This window comes from Hemiscyllium ocellatum, chromosome 17 (genome assembly GCF_020745735.1).
Source record: "Hemiscyllium ocellatum isolate sHemOce1 chromosome 17, sHemOce1.pat.X.cur, whole genome shotgun sequence".
Classification (NCBI taxonomy): Eukaryota; Metazoa; Chordata; class Chondrichthyes; order Orectolobiformes; family Hemiscylliidae; genus Hemiscyllium; species Hemiscyllium ocellatum.
In genome coordinates, this window is record NC_083417.1 from 34,365,886 (window position 1) to 34,382,254 (window position 16,369).

Consider the following 16,369-nt stretch of genomic DNA (forward strand, 5'->3'; position numbering starts at 1 on the left):
CAAACTGGATAACTAATTAGATTGGCTCAAGTTTACTCCAGTTTCTTAGTTGCAAGTAGCTAATGGTGCTCTAGACCTTTTAGCTTAACTGAGTATCAATCCTTTCGCTAACCAGGCAAGAATGGTTTTAAATTGAGAGAAGTACTAATAAAGGGTGGTGTAGTTAATTTTTTTGACACCAAAGGTATTGAAAAATATAAAATTGGGAGGTGGGAAAATGAATAGAATTCCAAGTTTGTCAATGTGAGATTTTATGTTTAAATTTTTTAAAAGTTAATTATGCTCTGAAAGTATTTAGTGGTGTGCAAGACTCTCGGGATTTGTGATTACAGGTTCCCTGAATCTTAAAGTCAGCACTTTGGGTTAATACGGTTACCAACACAATCAGGTGGAATTGTAGCTTTTGTGATGAATTATAGAATATAAAAGTTGAGGTAATTATGAACCTTAAGACCTTAGACTGTTGTGTAGTATTGGACTCAAGACTTTAGAATGGACTTTAAAGAGTGTACAATGCTTCATTAAGAGGTTACATGGAATAAAGGAGTGAAGATATCAAAAACTTGATTTGTATGCCTTTGCTATGTTATGCATTAATTTCATGTATTCTCATGATTTTAACTGTTTAGTTTGAATGAGGAATGCCTGATTTAAAGATTTGTGGTTTTGATTTTTTTTAATGATCATGTTTCACATTTAACTTTCCCACTGTTTGTCCTTTTGATCTTTTCCTGGCCAAGGCTACTGGACCTCTTGCTTGCTTGTTTCAGTAAATCTGCTTTCACCTTTTCATTAAACCTGACTTGTGACCAGATTTTTGTTCTTGACTGTATAGGAGATGAAGATGGTTAAAAGATGATCATCCAGTGGTGCTTATGTGGCAGTTTTTAGTGGTGTTCTAGAGCCAGATCAATAATTTCTCTAGACTGAGCAGTCACCTGCTTCCTTTATCAGTGAGCAGTAGTCAAGATGTACAGCATGGAAACAGTCTCTTCGGTCCAACTCGTTCGTGCTGACCAGATATCCTAACTTGACCTAGTCCCGTTTGTCAGGACTTAGTCCGCGTCCCTCTAAGCCCTTCATATACCTATCCAGATGCCTTTTAAATACTGCAGTTGTCTGAGCCTCCACCACTTCCTCTGGCAGTTCATTCCATACACCTGTCATCCTCTACATGAAAACGTTGCCCCTTAGGTTCCTTTTTATATCTTTCCCCTCTCCTAAACCTATACCCTCTAGCTCTGGACTCCCCAGCCCAAGGAAAAGACCTTGTCTATTTATCCTATCCATGCACCTCATAATTTTGTAAACCTCTATTAGGTCACCCCTCAGCCTCCAACGCTCTAGGGAAAACAGCCCCAGCCTATTCAGCCTCTCCCTACAGCTCAAATCCTCAATCCTAGCAACATTCTTGTAAATCTTTACTGAATCCTTTCAAGTTTTACTGCATTCTTCCGATAGGAAAGAAACCAGAATTGCATACAATATTCCAAAAGTGACCGAACCAATGCCCTGTACAGCCACAACATGACTTCCCAACTCCAATACTCAATGCTCTGACCAATAAAGGAAAGCATATCATATGCCTAATGTGCTTTCCTACGTTAGTTGTCAGTAAAGCAGAAAACTCAATTGCACGGTGTTGTTGTAGAGAAACTAAGTAAATTGTCAAAGCACCATTAATATACTTAGCATAGACAATGCTAACATCAATCAATTGCTCTACCTTGAGTGAAATAATGACACTAAAGTAAACCCTTCAAGTTTTGGAAGGCACATTCCAATAACTGAATCATTATCTAAAATTCTTCTGTTTTATGCAATTCTATACACACGTTTCAACAAAGTTATGGACTTGTTCAAATTCATGTTTAAAATGGTTACAACATTTTTTTTTGCATTATTGACTTTGATCTCAATGGAAATTGTCTAAGTTTATGTATATCGTTTTTTCAGGCAGCATTGTGTGCAGTTCATGTAATCAGAAAAGTGCCTGAGCTGATGGAAATGTTCCTACCAGCGACTAAAAACCTGCTGAATGAGAAAAATCATGGTAATGTTCCCATTATAACTCTGACCTCGTTGCCTTTCTGTAATACAAGTTGATTTAATAGTATTTTCTTGTATTATTAAGTAGAACAATTTCATGTCATTTAGTAACTTTGTATTATTTTCTAATGAGTTGAATTTGTAGTTTAGCATTATCCAGTTTGGTGAGTACCATGTCAACCAGCTTGCAAATGACCTGTAATTCAGGGTATTAACCTTTGTTACAAAGTTATAGAACTGTTTGTATCTATAAACCAACAGCCACTATCCTTATCTTCTGGAACCAGTCAGATAATGTTTTTCTTTTTAATTGAAATTAGATCTTTAAAGAGATGAGTAGATCATGTGAATGATTGTCTGCTGGAATAGGCAGGTAGTGAGGAAAGCCCCTCTGGAGTAGTGCAGCAGCAGCTAGACCTGTGGCAACACAACCGGCTCTACTGTAGAGCCGTGTCTAGCAAAGTCCAAGCAAGTGATAACGATAGGAGACTTGCTAATTAGGGGCACAGGCAGACATCGCTGTAGCAGTGTTCAAAACTCTGGAATGTGATGTTGCTACCCTTATGCCAGGGTCAAGGATGTCTGAGCAATTGCATGAAATTCTTAAGGGAGTGGGTGATCAGCCAGAGGTGGTTGTGCACATTGGTATGAATGACATAGGTAGAGAGGGGGATGAGATCTTGCAGAGAGTACAGGGTGTTAGGAAAGAGGCTGAAAAGCAGGACCTCGAGGGTAGTAATTTCTGGATTGCTCCTAGTGCTATGTACTAGTGAGGCAAGGAACAGAGAAAGCTCAGATGAATGCATGGCTAAGGAGCTGTTGCAGGTGCAGTGTTTCAGGTTCTTGAAACATTGAGACCTCTTCAGGGATAGTGGTGACCTGTAAGGAGGGACTGGTTACATCTAAACTGGAGGGAAACCCATATCCTCACAGGGAGATTTGCTAGTGCTAATCACATATGTTTAAACTAAACTAGGGAGGCAGAGGGTTGGGCACCAGAGCAGTGGGTCGCTAGTGGAGGCATTGAAAGGAAGGTGGATGTGAGGATTAGTAAGTCTGAAAGGAAGGACTAGCAGCGACAGGTAAACCAACATAATGGGACTGATGTGTTGAAATAAACACACTTAAGCACACGGAATATTATGTATAAGGCAGATGAGCTTAGAACCTTGATCAGTACATGTGGCCATTAGAGACTTGGTTGAGAGAAGAACAGGACTGGCTGTTCAATGTTCTAGGGTTTCATCATTTTAGATGAGATAGAGAGGGCCGTAAGAGGTGGAGGAGTTGTATTACTAATTAGGGAGAATGTCACATCTTAGAGGACATACTGGAGGGCTCATCCACTGAGGCAATATAGGAGAACTCAAAAAATGAAGGGCGATGGAATTATACTTTAGGTTCCCCCACCAGCCACTAAAGAACAACCCTGAGACATTGAAGAACAAATATGTAAGCAGATTATGGAAAGATGCAATAATAACACAGTTGTCATAATGGGTGACATTTTAGTGGCAGAGCATTTGTGAAACAGTGATCACAAATCCTTAAGTTTTTAAGATAGTTATGAATAAGGTTAAGTCAAGACCTTTGTGAGAAGATATTAAATTGTAGGACAGTATATTATGTCAATATTAAGCAGGAGCTAGGGAGAGTTAATTGGGAGCAGCTGTTATCAGAAGTCCACATTCAACATGAGTTATTTAAAGATCTGATGATCAGAGTTCAGCATTGTAAATAGGGAGAAGGTAGCGCCACTCAAGGATAAATGAGGGCACTTGGGCTTGGAGACAGACAGTGTGGCCGAGATTCTAAATTTGTACTTTGTACTGGTATTCACCCATGAGAATGACATGGAGGATAGTGAGATTAATGTGGAAGGTGCTAAAAGCTAGGGCTTCTTGAGATAAGAAAGAAGTGATGATAGGTGTCTTGAAGAGCATTAAGGTAGGTAAGGTCCCCAGAGTCCAATTGAATCTATACCAGGGTATTGAGACAAGCAAGAGACAAGATTTATTTGGATCTTGACTATGATTTTTGCATCCTCGCTAGCCAATGAGAGGTCCTGGAGGACTGACCAGTAACGAATGTTTTCCTTTTCTTCAAGAAGGGAAATAGGGATAATCCAGGAAACTATATGGACTGGTGAGTCACAGAGGTGTTCAGCACGGAAACAGACCCTTCAGTCCAACTCATCCATGCTTACCAGATATCCTAAATGAACTAGCCCCATTTGCCAGCACTTGGCCCATATCCCTCTAAGGTAAAAGTGAGGACTACAGATGCTGGAGATCAGAGCTGAAAATGTGTTGCTGGAAAAGCGCAGCAGGTCAGGCAGCATCCAAGGAGCAGGAGAATCGACGTTTCGGGCATAAGCCCTTCTTCAGGAATGAGGAAAGTGTGCCAAGCAGGCTAAGATAAAAGGTAGGGAGGAGGGACTTGGGGGAGGGAAGTTGGAAATGCAATAGGTGGAAGGAGGTTAAGGTGAGGGTGATAGGCCGGGGTGGGGGTGGAGAGGTCAGGAAGAAGATTGCAGGTTAGGAAGGTGGTGCTGAGTTCGAGGGATTTGACTGAGACTAGGTGGGGGGAGGGGAAATGAGGAAACTGGAGAAGTCTGAGTTCATCCCTTGTGGTTGGAGGGTTCCTAGGCGGAAGATGAGGCAGTCTTCCTCCAGCCGTCGTGTTACTATGGTCTGGCGATGGAGGAGTCCAAGGACCTGCATGCCCTTGGAGAGGGAGTTGCAGTGTTGAGCCATGGGGTGGTTGGGTTGTTGGTCCGGGTGTCCTAGAGGTGTTCTCTGAAACGTTCTGCAAGTAGGTGGCCTGTCTCCCCAATATAGAGGAGGCCACATTGGATGCAGCGGATTCAGTAAATGATGTGTGTGGAGGTGCAGGTGAATTTGTGGCGGATATGGAAGGATCCCTTGGGGCATTGGAGGGAAGTAAGGGGAGAGGTGTGGGTGCAAGTTTTGCATTTCTGCGCTTCCCCTGTAACCGCAAGAAATGCAAAACTTGCGCCCTTACTTCCCTCCAAGGCCCCAAGCGATCCTTCCATATCCGCCACAAATTCACCTGCACCTCCACACATCATTTACTGCATCCGCTGCGGCCTCCTCTATATTGGGGAGACAGGTCGCCTACTTGTAGAATGCTTCAGAACACCTCTGGGACACCCAGACCAATCAACCCAACCACCCCATGGCTCAACACTTCAACTCCCATTCCCCCTCCCACTCCACCAAGGACATGCAGGTCCTTGGACTCCTCCATCACCAGACCATAGCAACACTACGGCTGGAGGAAGAGCACCTCATCTTCCACCTAGGAACCCTCCAACCACTAGGGATGATCTCAGATTTCTCCAGTGTCCTTGTTTTCCTCTCTTTCCCCCCCCCCCCCCCCCCCACACACACCTTGTCTCAGTCCCGACCCTCGACCTCAGCATCACCTTTCTAACCTGCAATCTTCTTCCTGACCTCTCCGCCCCCACCCCCATTCCGGCCTATCACCCTCACTTTAACCTCCTTCCACCTATTGCATTTCCAATGTCCCTCCCCCAAGTTCCTCCTCCCTACCTTTTATCTTGGCCTGCTTGGCACATTCTCCTCATTCTTGAAGAAGGGCTCTTGCCCGAAACATCGATTCTCCTGCTCCTTGGATGCTGCCTGACCTGCGCTTTTCCAGCAACGCATTTTTAGCCCATATCCCTTTAACCCCTTCCTATTCATATATCCATCCAGAGGCAGTTTAAATGTTGTAATTGTTCTACCCTCCACCACTTCCTCTTGCAGCTCATTCCAAACACTAGCCACCCTTTGCGTGAAAAAGTTGCCCCCTTAGGTCCCTTTTAAAACTTCCCTTCTCACCCAAAACCTATGACCTGTAGTTCTAGACTCCTTCACTTCTCATCAGTGGATGGGAAGCAATTAGAGAATTCCTAGGATTTACATGTGTTTGGAAAAGCATGGTCTAATTGGGGACAGTGAGCACAGCTTTGTGCAGGTCAGGTCACATCTTAATAGTTGTTAATTGCATTTTTCGAGAAGGTGATAAAGGAGATCGATGAGAGTAGAGCAGTGCATGTTGTCTATGTGGATTTTAGTAAGGCTTTCAACAAGGTCCCTTATTGTAGGCTCATCCAGAGAATAAAGGTCTGTACAGTCCATGGTGACTTGGCTGCTTGGATTCTGGATTGACTTGCCCGTAGAGGGCAGAGGATAGTGGTGGAAAGATGTTTATGTCTGGAGGTCAGTGTCTAGTGGTGTTCTGCAGGGATCTGTACTGGCACCACTACTATTTGTGATGCATTTAAATGATTTAGCTGAAAACTTGGATGGATTAGTAAGTTTGCAGATGTCACAAAGGTTGGTGGAGTTGTGAATAGTACAACAGGTTGTCAAAGGATACAATAGGATGTAGGTCAGTTGCAAGTGGGACTAGTTTAGTTTGGGACCATGGTTGGTGTGGACTAGTTGGACCAAAGGGTCTCTTTCCATGCTGTATGACATTGACTCTATACAGGCGGAGTAATGGCAGATGGAGTTTAATCTGTACAAGTGAGGTGTTACATTTTGAGAGATCAAATGTTAAGGAGGAGTATACAGTTAATGGTAGGACCCTGAACAGCACTGATGTACAGAAGAACTTTGGCGATCGAGTCCATACCTTGCGGAAAGCAGCCACATGAGTAGATGGATGTTAAAGGTGGTGTATGGCATGCTTGCTTTTATTGGTTGGAGTATTGAATGCAAGAGTCAGAATGTCATGTTGCAGCTTAATATGACTTTGTTTAGGTCACACTTGGAGTATAGCATTCACTTCTGATTGCCACATTACAAGAAGGACATGGAGGATTTAGAGAGGGTGCAGAAGAGGTTTATCAACATGCTGCCTAGATTTGAGGATATGAGCTTTGAAGAGGGGCTAGAAAAACTGGGGTTCTTTTCTCTGGAGCGGCAGAGATTAAGGGGGACTTGATCGATGTTTGTAAAATTGAGATGCATGCATAGGGTTGACAGTCAGTCTTTTTCCCAGAGTTGAAATATGTAATTGTCAGGGACCTGCGTTGAAGGTGAGAGGTGGACAATTGAAAAGAGATGAAGAGCAAGTTGTTTTTTTGTGTTAGAGTGTAGGTATCCAGAACATGCTGTCAGGGATGGTGATGGAGGCAGTTACGATAGGGCAGTTTAAGGGGCTTTTAGATAGCACATGAATATGTAAGGAACAGAGGGAAATGGACAAGGGTGGGCAGAAAGGATAAGTTTCATTTGGCATTTTATACAGCACAACATTGTGGGCTGAAAAGCCTGTTTGGTAATGTCCTGTTCTGGGTCCTATTATCTAAATCGTTATTCTCCTGAGTGATTTTAGTAGCAGAGATGGATGTTATGTTCTTTTGTATGTTGGAATTTACTTCTTGGAAGGAACTGCTTGCCTTCACTTGTTGCTCAGATATTGTAAAATTCTGGACTGTAATTATTTTCTTGAAATGTGTTATGTCATTTTGTCTAATCCGTCCTTTTGCTACTAAAGTTTGATTTTTTTTAAAATGGTTGGACTTTTAGCAAGATTCTCTTGATTTGAAATATCAATAATTTTAATTGACAGTGGTTCACATCCTGTTGTTTACATTTAGTCCAAGCATTTTTTTGTGGTTAATTTGAATTTTCCAAATATGCAGTTAATTACACAAGTGTAGTAAGTCCTACTGTTGGTTTCTCGTGATACCTTAGAAAGAATTCACTAAACTTTTCAATAGAAAATGTTTTTTGTTGAAAGCAATTAACACAGTTTGATTACAAAAGAGATTTTTAATGATTGTGTTTTACTATCTTACTCTTGCTTTTTTGGAATTCTGTTTGATCCCACTGGATCTGAATTTCATTGTCCAATATTAAATTGTTCTTTAATGATTTTGGATTATCATTGAAAATGACTCCCTTATCAGTGGTAGTTCATCTAGAAAATATTGACTGGAATGGAGGGAGGCATGGTGTTCGAGATTTCTCTTTGAATTCAAGAATAAGGCAGATTTGTCAGGTTTTTTAAAAAACCTGTGGATCTTAACTTTATGTAACTATAAGGCCTGAATGTGTTTCCTGGTTTAGGTGTCTTTAATGAAAAGTTGTTCTTGTTCGGATTGCTGCCTTCATTCACACAGACTTGGAGGTACTGGTGTTGGGCCGGGTTGGAGTCGCATGACACCAGGTTATGGGTTCATTGGAAAAAACTAGTTTTCGGGGCACTGCTCCTTCATCAGGTGCTGGTGAGAGAGAAAGACCTTAGAAACAGAATTTATAAGGAAATGATCAAAGGCTCATACAACTCATGAACGAATTGAACACACCTCGGATGGCTCTTAAAACTTTAATCAGTTCGAATGGAGGTGCAAGTTTTGATTAGTATGCACTTCCCAGAATTTCTTTCAAATCACTGCCACAAGATAATTTATGTTATCAATATAAAGGAGGTGACATCTCCAGTCGGACATTGTATTTCAGGCATGAGGTTTTATTTGGAGTCTGTGTCTTGACCTGGAGACAGACTGGTTTATTCCCAGTGTAGAAGTTATAAAATGCCACCATGACTCAGTGTCTATAAATTGTGTGCCTTTTGAACAAAATAGAATGTATCTGCAAATGCAAGTACAAATCCACCCCTCAGATTTAGATGTGGAGGATTGGTTAACGTATGAAGTGTATAGTGTGGTGTCACATTACAGGTGACTACATGAACCGGAGATCCCAGTTGAATCCGTCCTCATGGATACAGAACTTGGCTATCAGCCTCTGCTCGGCAACTCTGTATTGCTCTGTATCCCAAAGTTCACCTTGGATGCTTACCTAAACGTCAGAGGCAGAATATTCTTGACTGCTGAAGTGTTTATCCACTGGGAAGGAACATTCCTGTCTGGTGATTTTTTTTTTTTGTTTTCTTTTTAATTGTGCAGTGTCCATTCATCCCTTATTGTAACGTCTGCATGCTTTCGTCAGTATACCATGCCTTGGGGCATCCTTGCCTGCAATGTATGAGATATACAAGGTTGGCTGAGTCAGATGTGTGTCTGCTGTGTACATGGGTGAGTGGTTTTCCCAAATGTAATGGTAGTATCCATGTTGCTGTTCTGACATATCTTGCAGAGGCTGCCCTGACAGTTGAATGGTGTTGTGGTTGACGTGCTGAAGGCCAAGTAGTTTGCTGCGCACAATGGCTTAAGGTTTGGTGGTTGTTTAAAGGCAAGAAGTGGAGGAGTAAGAAAGATCTTGGCAAGGTGCTCATCATTGATGTTTTCCAGGCTGCAAAGAACATGATGTAGTGTCTCTGCTCCTGGAAAATACTGGACGACGATGAGTACCCTATATTGGTCATATCCCACTTTCCTCTTCTGAGGAGATCATTGTTTTTTTTTTTGCTATGACATGTTGGAACTGGCGTTCAATGAATTAAGCATTGTATCCTGCTCTTAAGAGGGCATACTTCAACACCTTCAGGTGTCTGTCACCCTTCCTCCTCATCTGAACAGATCCTGTGTATGTATGTGTAGGGTTTGTTCATAAGGGATGACCTTTTTAATATGTTTAGGGTGAAAGCTCAAGGTGATCTGTAGGCTTGCAGTAGAGTGAGGTATTGAGGTATCTGTCCTTGACGGAGAGGTGTGTCCAAGAATGAGACTGATTTCAAAGGGTAGTCCATGAAAAGTCTGGTGGGGTAAAACCTGTTGATATCACTAGTGATTTCATTGATTCCTTGCCATGAGTTCGAAGGGAGAAAATGTCAATTCTGCCTGGTGCGCAGCATTGGTCAGAGGTCCGGTGCACCAAAGAAGTTTTGTTCAAACTTGTGCATGAAAATATTGGCGCAATGGGGTGCAAGTTTGGTCCCCTTGGCTGTTCAGTATGTCTGGATGAAGAACTGCTTGCCAAAGGTGAAAATATTGTGGTTGAGTTGTAGGATGGTGCCTGGAAATTACAGTTGTCGATATTGAATACTGAGGCTGTTGCAGCATTGTTGTCGTAATTGTACTGACACATTCATTGTGAGAAGGAATGTTCCTGATTCAACTGGTCTTTGGGTGTTGAGTTTTTGTAGGAAATCCATAGTGTCTCAACAGAAGCTGGAGGTTCCCTGTACAGTGGGTTTCAAAATGCCCTCGACATAGTCAGAGAGGTTCTCACATGGTCCCATTGCCTGATATGAAGGAATGTCTAGGTGTGTTGGCTTTGTGGATCTTCTGGAGGCAGTTGAAGTCCCCCAAGTGAAAAGCACACAGGATGAGTTTGTAGGATATTGTGAAGGAGCAGATCAAACTCTTGATCAGTCTCTTTTGAGTTCACAGGTATGTTCTTTGGTCAGATCAGTAGGCATGTTCCTTGTAGTGCTCCTGGTTGTTCAGTTGGAATGCTTCTTTGCAGTAGTCCATTCTATTCTGTATGACAGTGGTTCCTCCTTTGTCTGCTGGTTTGATGACAATGTTGTGATTGATCTTGAGAGCATGGATAGCACTCTTTCAGACACTCGCACACTATCTCAAACACCAGCTGTCTCACTTGTGCAAATCTGTGGGGTGAATTTGTAGGTGCATTCTACTTTGTTCAGAGAGCGCACAATTTATAGACAGTCAGTAAATGTAGTACTTTAATAAACTTCTACATTGGAAATAAAACCAGTATGACTCCAGTTTGAGACAGACTCCAAACATGACCTCATACCTCAACTACATTGTCTGACTGGAGATGTCACTCCTTTCCTGTTGATAACATCTTAAGTTATCTTGGGGCAGTGACTTGAAAGAAATTCTGGGATTTGCATATTAATCATTTAAAGTCTGCACCTCCATTCTAACTGATTAAGGGTTTAAGAGCCATCTTGGGTGTGTTCAATTCGTTCACGAGTTGTATGACCCTTTGATCTTTTCCTTAAATTGTGTCTAAGGTCTTCCTCTTTCAGCAGCACCTGATGAAAGAGCAGCACTCAGAAAAACTAGTGTTTTTCCAGTGAACCCGTTGGATTAAACAGTGTCGTGTGATTTTTGACATGCATTAACACAAGGTAAGGCTTGAGAAATTTGGGAGATTTGGTACATCTGTGAAAAGTAAGTGTTAACATTTCAAGTGCAGAATAACACTTCAGAACTGAAACTTGTTGGAAATTTTAATACTTTTGGTGGAAATGGTGAAGGGATGATGTGGAGGCCCATTGGAAAAGATGCAGGCTATTGATGGTGAAAGAGAAAAAGATGTAAAATGGGTGTAGATTAAACTGTGGAAGGGAGAGAATAGGTTCTGTGCACTGACGACAAACAAGATAAGGTTGGGGGTGGGAGGAGAGAGTACAGTGTCTGGTTTCCACTTTTCTTTCTTTCTTGTAGTCAGGCTTTGAAGTTATGGAATTCAGTATTGAGTCCTAGAGACTCTCTTTAAGAAGAAATTAAGTTGTTTCTTGAGCGAGCTTTGTGCTTTGGAATGAAGTCATAGGCCAAGGCCAGAAATGTTAGTATGAAAGCAAAGTGATTTATTGAAATGGCAAGCTCCTGGAAGGTCAGGGTCATTCCAAGGGACTGAGGAATTGCTTGCCTTTTTAATAAACCATCTTCAAATCCCTACAGTGTGGATATAGGTCATTTGGCCCAACTAGTCCACACCAACTCACTGAAAAACATTCCACCCAGACCCAGCATCCATATCCTATCCCTGTAATTGTTGCATTTCTCATGGCTAATGCACCTAGTCTATACATTCTGAACTACTATGGGCAATTTAATGTGGCCAGTCCACCTAACCTTTGGACTATGGATGGAAATCCACGCAGACACGGAGAATGTGCCAACTCCACACAGTTGCCTGAGAGTGGAATCAAAACCGGGTCTCTGGCACCGATGTAGTAGCACTGCTAGCCACTGAGCCAACATGTCGCTTCCGTCTTAACCTCGTGTTAGTTTTTCTGTCCTGGGCCCACTTTAGGTTCCAGTGAAGCACAACCAAGTTTGAATGACAAAGACACTGCCTTGCACCTGTGCTGTCCATAGCCTTCCAGGCTCCATTGAATTCCATAACTTCAGACCTTGACCATATGATCTGTTCTCCTCCATTTTTCTTGGATCCCTCCCTAAACTTTTCTTGTTTGTCATGTTTATTTTGCACTCAGTAGAACAGACCCATTCTGTACTTTTCGCACTATTTCCATCCTTTTTATATTCCTTTTTCTCTTTTGATACCATTAACAACCTGTCTTTTGCACTAAAACTCCACACTCCTTTCCCTTCGTCCCTCTTCAGACTCTGTCAAATGTTTTTTAAAGTTACCAGCCCCTTTTCAGTTCTGAAGATGAATCTTACTATGCAAGAATTTTGAACTCTGCATCTATCACGAGAATATTCCAGACCTGCTGAGTTACACAGAATTCTGTTTTAGATTTCCAGTATCAGCAGTATTTTGCTTTTCAGTTCCAACTTCAGTCACCACCTCAAACACTAAAAATAACATTAATTTAATGTAAGAAAGAAACAAATTGTTCAACGTAAGTATCTTTAGGCTGTGATATTTAATCTAGTGTACAAACAACTGCTTATGCATAGATTTTGAAATATGAATTTCCAAGTGTGATGTTTTCCATCTTCCCTATCCCTCGATCCTAGGTGTCCTTCACACATCTGTTGTTCTACTCACAGAAATGTGTGAACGAAGTCCTGACATGTTAGCACACTTCAGGAAAGTGAGTGACTATATTTTCTTGTTTGTCATCTTTAATTATGCATAATATGGTTTACATTTGTGCTTAAGGATTAGACTGAACATTTAGTCACAACTTTCATTATTGTGCAAGTATGCAATCTTACACATGCGCTCGAACATTATACTCTTTTTGAACTATGTTTGTAACTAGGTTAATGGAAAGCAAATGTATTGCACTCTTGAATTGCATGGGCAAAAACATCCAAGTGGTAATTCTGGTTGAAATGAAGGAGCTTATTGCTGTATTACATAATTGATTAAATTTAAATTTTATCCAAAATTGCAGGCAAACATCACTTTTGTATCTAACAATGTAAACACATGGTTTGATTCTGTCATTTGATTTGAAATTATATAGGTTCTGCATTTTAATTCATTGGAAAAAGTAGATTTAAGGTGGCCAAGACTGTGTTGTTTAATGAGATGAAACAGCATGATTTAAGAAATTGAGTATATAGGTGTGATCTCTGTTTCTCCATGGTGCAGTGGAGCACATTTAAAAACTACTTTACTTTGCTTATGGAGGAAAAGTGTAGAGTTTTTAGAATGCAGAATTTTTCATTTCCTCCTTTTTTGGATATGTCTGATCTTTTTTAATGGCACCTTAAGAATGGTAAGAAACCTCTTTATGGAACAATATTTATTAAACAGATCTCTCTAATTAGCTTCATTGTTGGTTAATACTGCTAGAGGTCACCTATAGAAAGGAAACAAGGAATGCAAAGAAAAATGGAAAAAGGTATATGAAACCTTACGGATCTCAAAGCTAACAATAAAATATTTTGCTAACTATGTGGAGTTATTGATGTTGAGTGGGGAAATTTGAAATCATGATTTAAAAAATTCCAGACTAGTTAAATGAGCACGGTATACCTGTACCAGTAGTGCAAAGGAACCTTAAAAGAATTTGAGGGGTCTGTGATAATATTGGAGTTTTCAGTTGTAATTAAGCAGATCTCCAGAACCTGATGTTTCCATTTTTGGGGTTTTGAAATCTGAAAATTTACAGAACAACCTCAATTGTCTGAACGAGATGGGCAGGGAATATATTCGGATGACTGACTGACCGACTGACCATTAGGATGACTGACCCACCCACAGATTTCCAGCCTCATTTGAGGGAGAAGGCACGTGACTACTAATATGGCAGTTTAATATCAGTGGTTGGAAAAGGTCCTATTCAGGCAATAGTATTTTTCTAAATGCTGGAAGAAGTACAAATTGGATCTGGGGGTCAGTTTAGCTCAGTTTGCAGGATGGTTAGGTTACGAAGCAGTGTGATGCTAACAGCATGGGTTCAATTCTCATTACCGGTTGAGGTTACATGAAAGACTGTCCTTCTCAACCTCTCCTTACCTAAGGTATGGTGGCCCTCGCATTACAACCAGTCATCTGTCTGGTCTGGTAAGAGTTTAGTGACGTACTCAAGTGTGGATTTGTGAATGGTAGGTCGTGTATTGCTTATCTAGCTGAATTTTTTTGATGAAGCTTCTATGTATGTATAGCAGTTGGCCACATGGACTTTCAGAAGGTACTGCATGCAATTAATTTGAGATAAAGATGCATAGATGAATAGCAATTTGTGACTTGTTGATACAATGATAAGAACTAGGGCTAGACTTCTGATGTACCTAACTTTTGGATGCTGCACCTCCAGAGGATTGTTTTTAGGGGCAGCACAGGTTTGCGATACCAAATGTAGCCTATAGGTTTAAATGTTCTGAAGGAAAATTGTAAAAACTCGCTTCTTTAAATCACTCCTTAATCTTTCAAATTAATCAGTTATTGGATAGATATAGAGCAACTGTAAATCTAGCAACATTAAACTTAGCTTTTTGAAAATTATGTACATTTTGAAGCATAGTTGTGATTGAAATGAGGGAAACAGCAGCCAGTAGTGCACAGGTAAGTGTTCTAAAATCAGTGTAACGATGAGCAGGTTTCTCTCTTTTGCTGACAGAGGACTGACGATCAGTGAGGTCACATTTTTAATGCCTTTTCTTTACATATTGCCGTGGGATCTTTTATGCTAAATAGAGAAGGCAGATCAGGTCTCGGTCTTCACATTGTGGAAAAATTGGTTACCAACTTAGTTAGTTTGATGGAATCTGAACTTGCAGCTTTCAGAGTCTGGCAATAGTTCAACTAAGAGTCCAAAAGAATAACTTATGATGAAATCGGCAGCATTTTTCCCCTCCCAAATCTAGTGGAAATTAGGGATATCCTTACTCCTAATTGCAGTTTTTAATTTTGAGATCAGTAGCTTTTATTCAATATTGAAAGTGCAACGGAAATGCCATTTGTTGTAATTGCATTTTCCAGCATTGTGTACTCCCTTTAATTCAACAAATTTGGATGTCTGAACAAAATGAATTATAGCATCTGAAGGATGATCTTCAATTTTTAGCAGTTACGATCTGTGCTTCAAATTACAACCTAAATTCAGATTAACCAAAATATTTCAAAATTGTTGCTGAGAGTTTGATGCATGCTTCTGATTGATATCTGCTTTCAGAATCTCAAGATTTTTGATGGAAAATTTCTGATCAGCTCAATATGAAGTCATTTAAAGTGACAGTTATCAATAGAATTATTTATGTCAAACGAAAATAAATGCATATTTCAGAATTTTCAAATTTAAGTCATTAAAGACCTTTTTGGATAAAGGACAGAGAGAATTTATTGAAGATTTGAGTAGTCATTTGGTAGAACCGAACTTGAGTATTACAGAAAAAAATTACACTTTGTTGTTCTTCAAATGTTTCTCAGTTTTCTAACAAGTACTTAATTTTCTTATTCATATCCTCTTGTTGCAAATGCTGCATGGTTTTAGAATGAAAAGGTAAGATAACTTCCTAATTTAAAGAAAATTGCAACTGCATGTTGGATTGATTTTTACAAATTACCTGTCAATAAAGGGAAGAACATTCCAAATCTGAAATGCACGATTTTTTTAATGTACTCTTTTTTGAGAATATTAGACACTGCATTCCAAATGGCAACAGTGGTGTGGGGAGCGGAGAGACACCCTTAGTGTCATACAACTGACTATTAGAAACTAACAGAATATACTTGTCAATTGTACATCAGAATTTTTTAAAAAAGAAAACACTGGTTTTTATGTTCATTTGTTGTGTTCCTTGTTTACAAAAGACATTGCTTAATGTGAAATGTTTCAGTATCAGAAGTCAGTTAGCTTTTGGACTCTAAGATGTATCTTCTTTTGCAGCTTGTTCCTCAGCTTGTTCGAATCCTGAAAAACCTTATTATGTCTGGTTACTCACCAGAACATGATGTCTCTGGCATTAGTGATCCCTTCCTTCAGGTTAGATTTTTTTTTGCACCTAACAATGTTAACCTAATGGGATAGTTCATACAGAAGGGAACTGCCAATTCAGAATACTTTGGCATTGTCGTGGTATTTAGCCAGATTTTTACAATGTTGTTCACAAAATGAATTTTCAATGGCAGATCTGATCTAAACTATTGAAATGTTGCTTTTAAATACACCAGGCACACAAGCTAAAAATTACTGAAGTGTTACTTTGTCTACTGGATGATTTTGCATTTAGCTAAATGAGTAAATAACA

General features: G+C 40.3%; 1 protein-coding gene across 1 annotated transcript in view; it reads left to right on the forward strand.

The window, feature by feature from the left end:
* ap1g1 (adaptor related protein complex 1 subunit gamma 1) overlaps positions 1–16,369 on the forward strand; it is a 113,540-nt gene that overhangs the window by 30,388 nt on the left and 66,783 nt on the right. Inside the window, exons 5-7 of the mRNA XM_060838070.1 lie at positions 1,957–2,053; positions 12,683–12,759; positions 16,009–16,104. Coding sequence (XP_060694053.1) covers positions 1,957–2,053; positions 12,683–12,759; positions 16,009–16,104 — 270 coding nt within the window. The remainder of the gene's footprint in view (positions 1–1,956; positions 2,054–12,682; positions 12,760–16,008; positions 16,105–16,369) is intronic.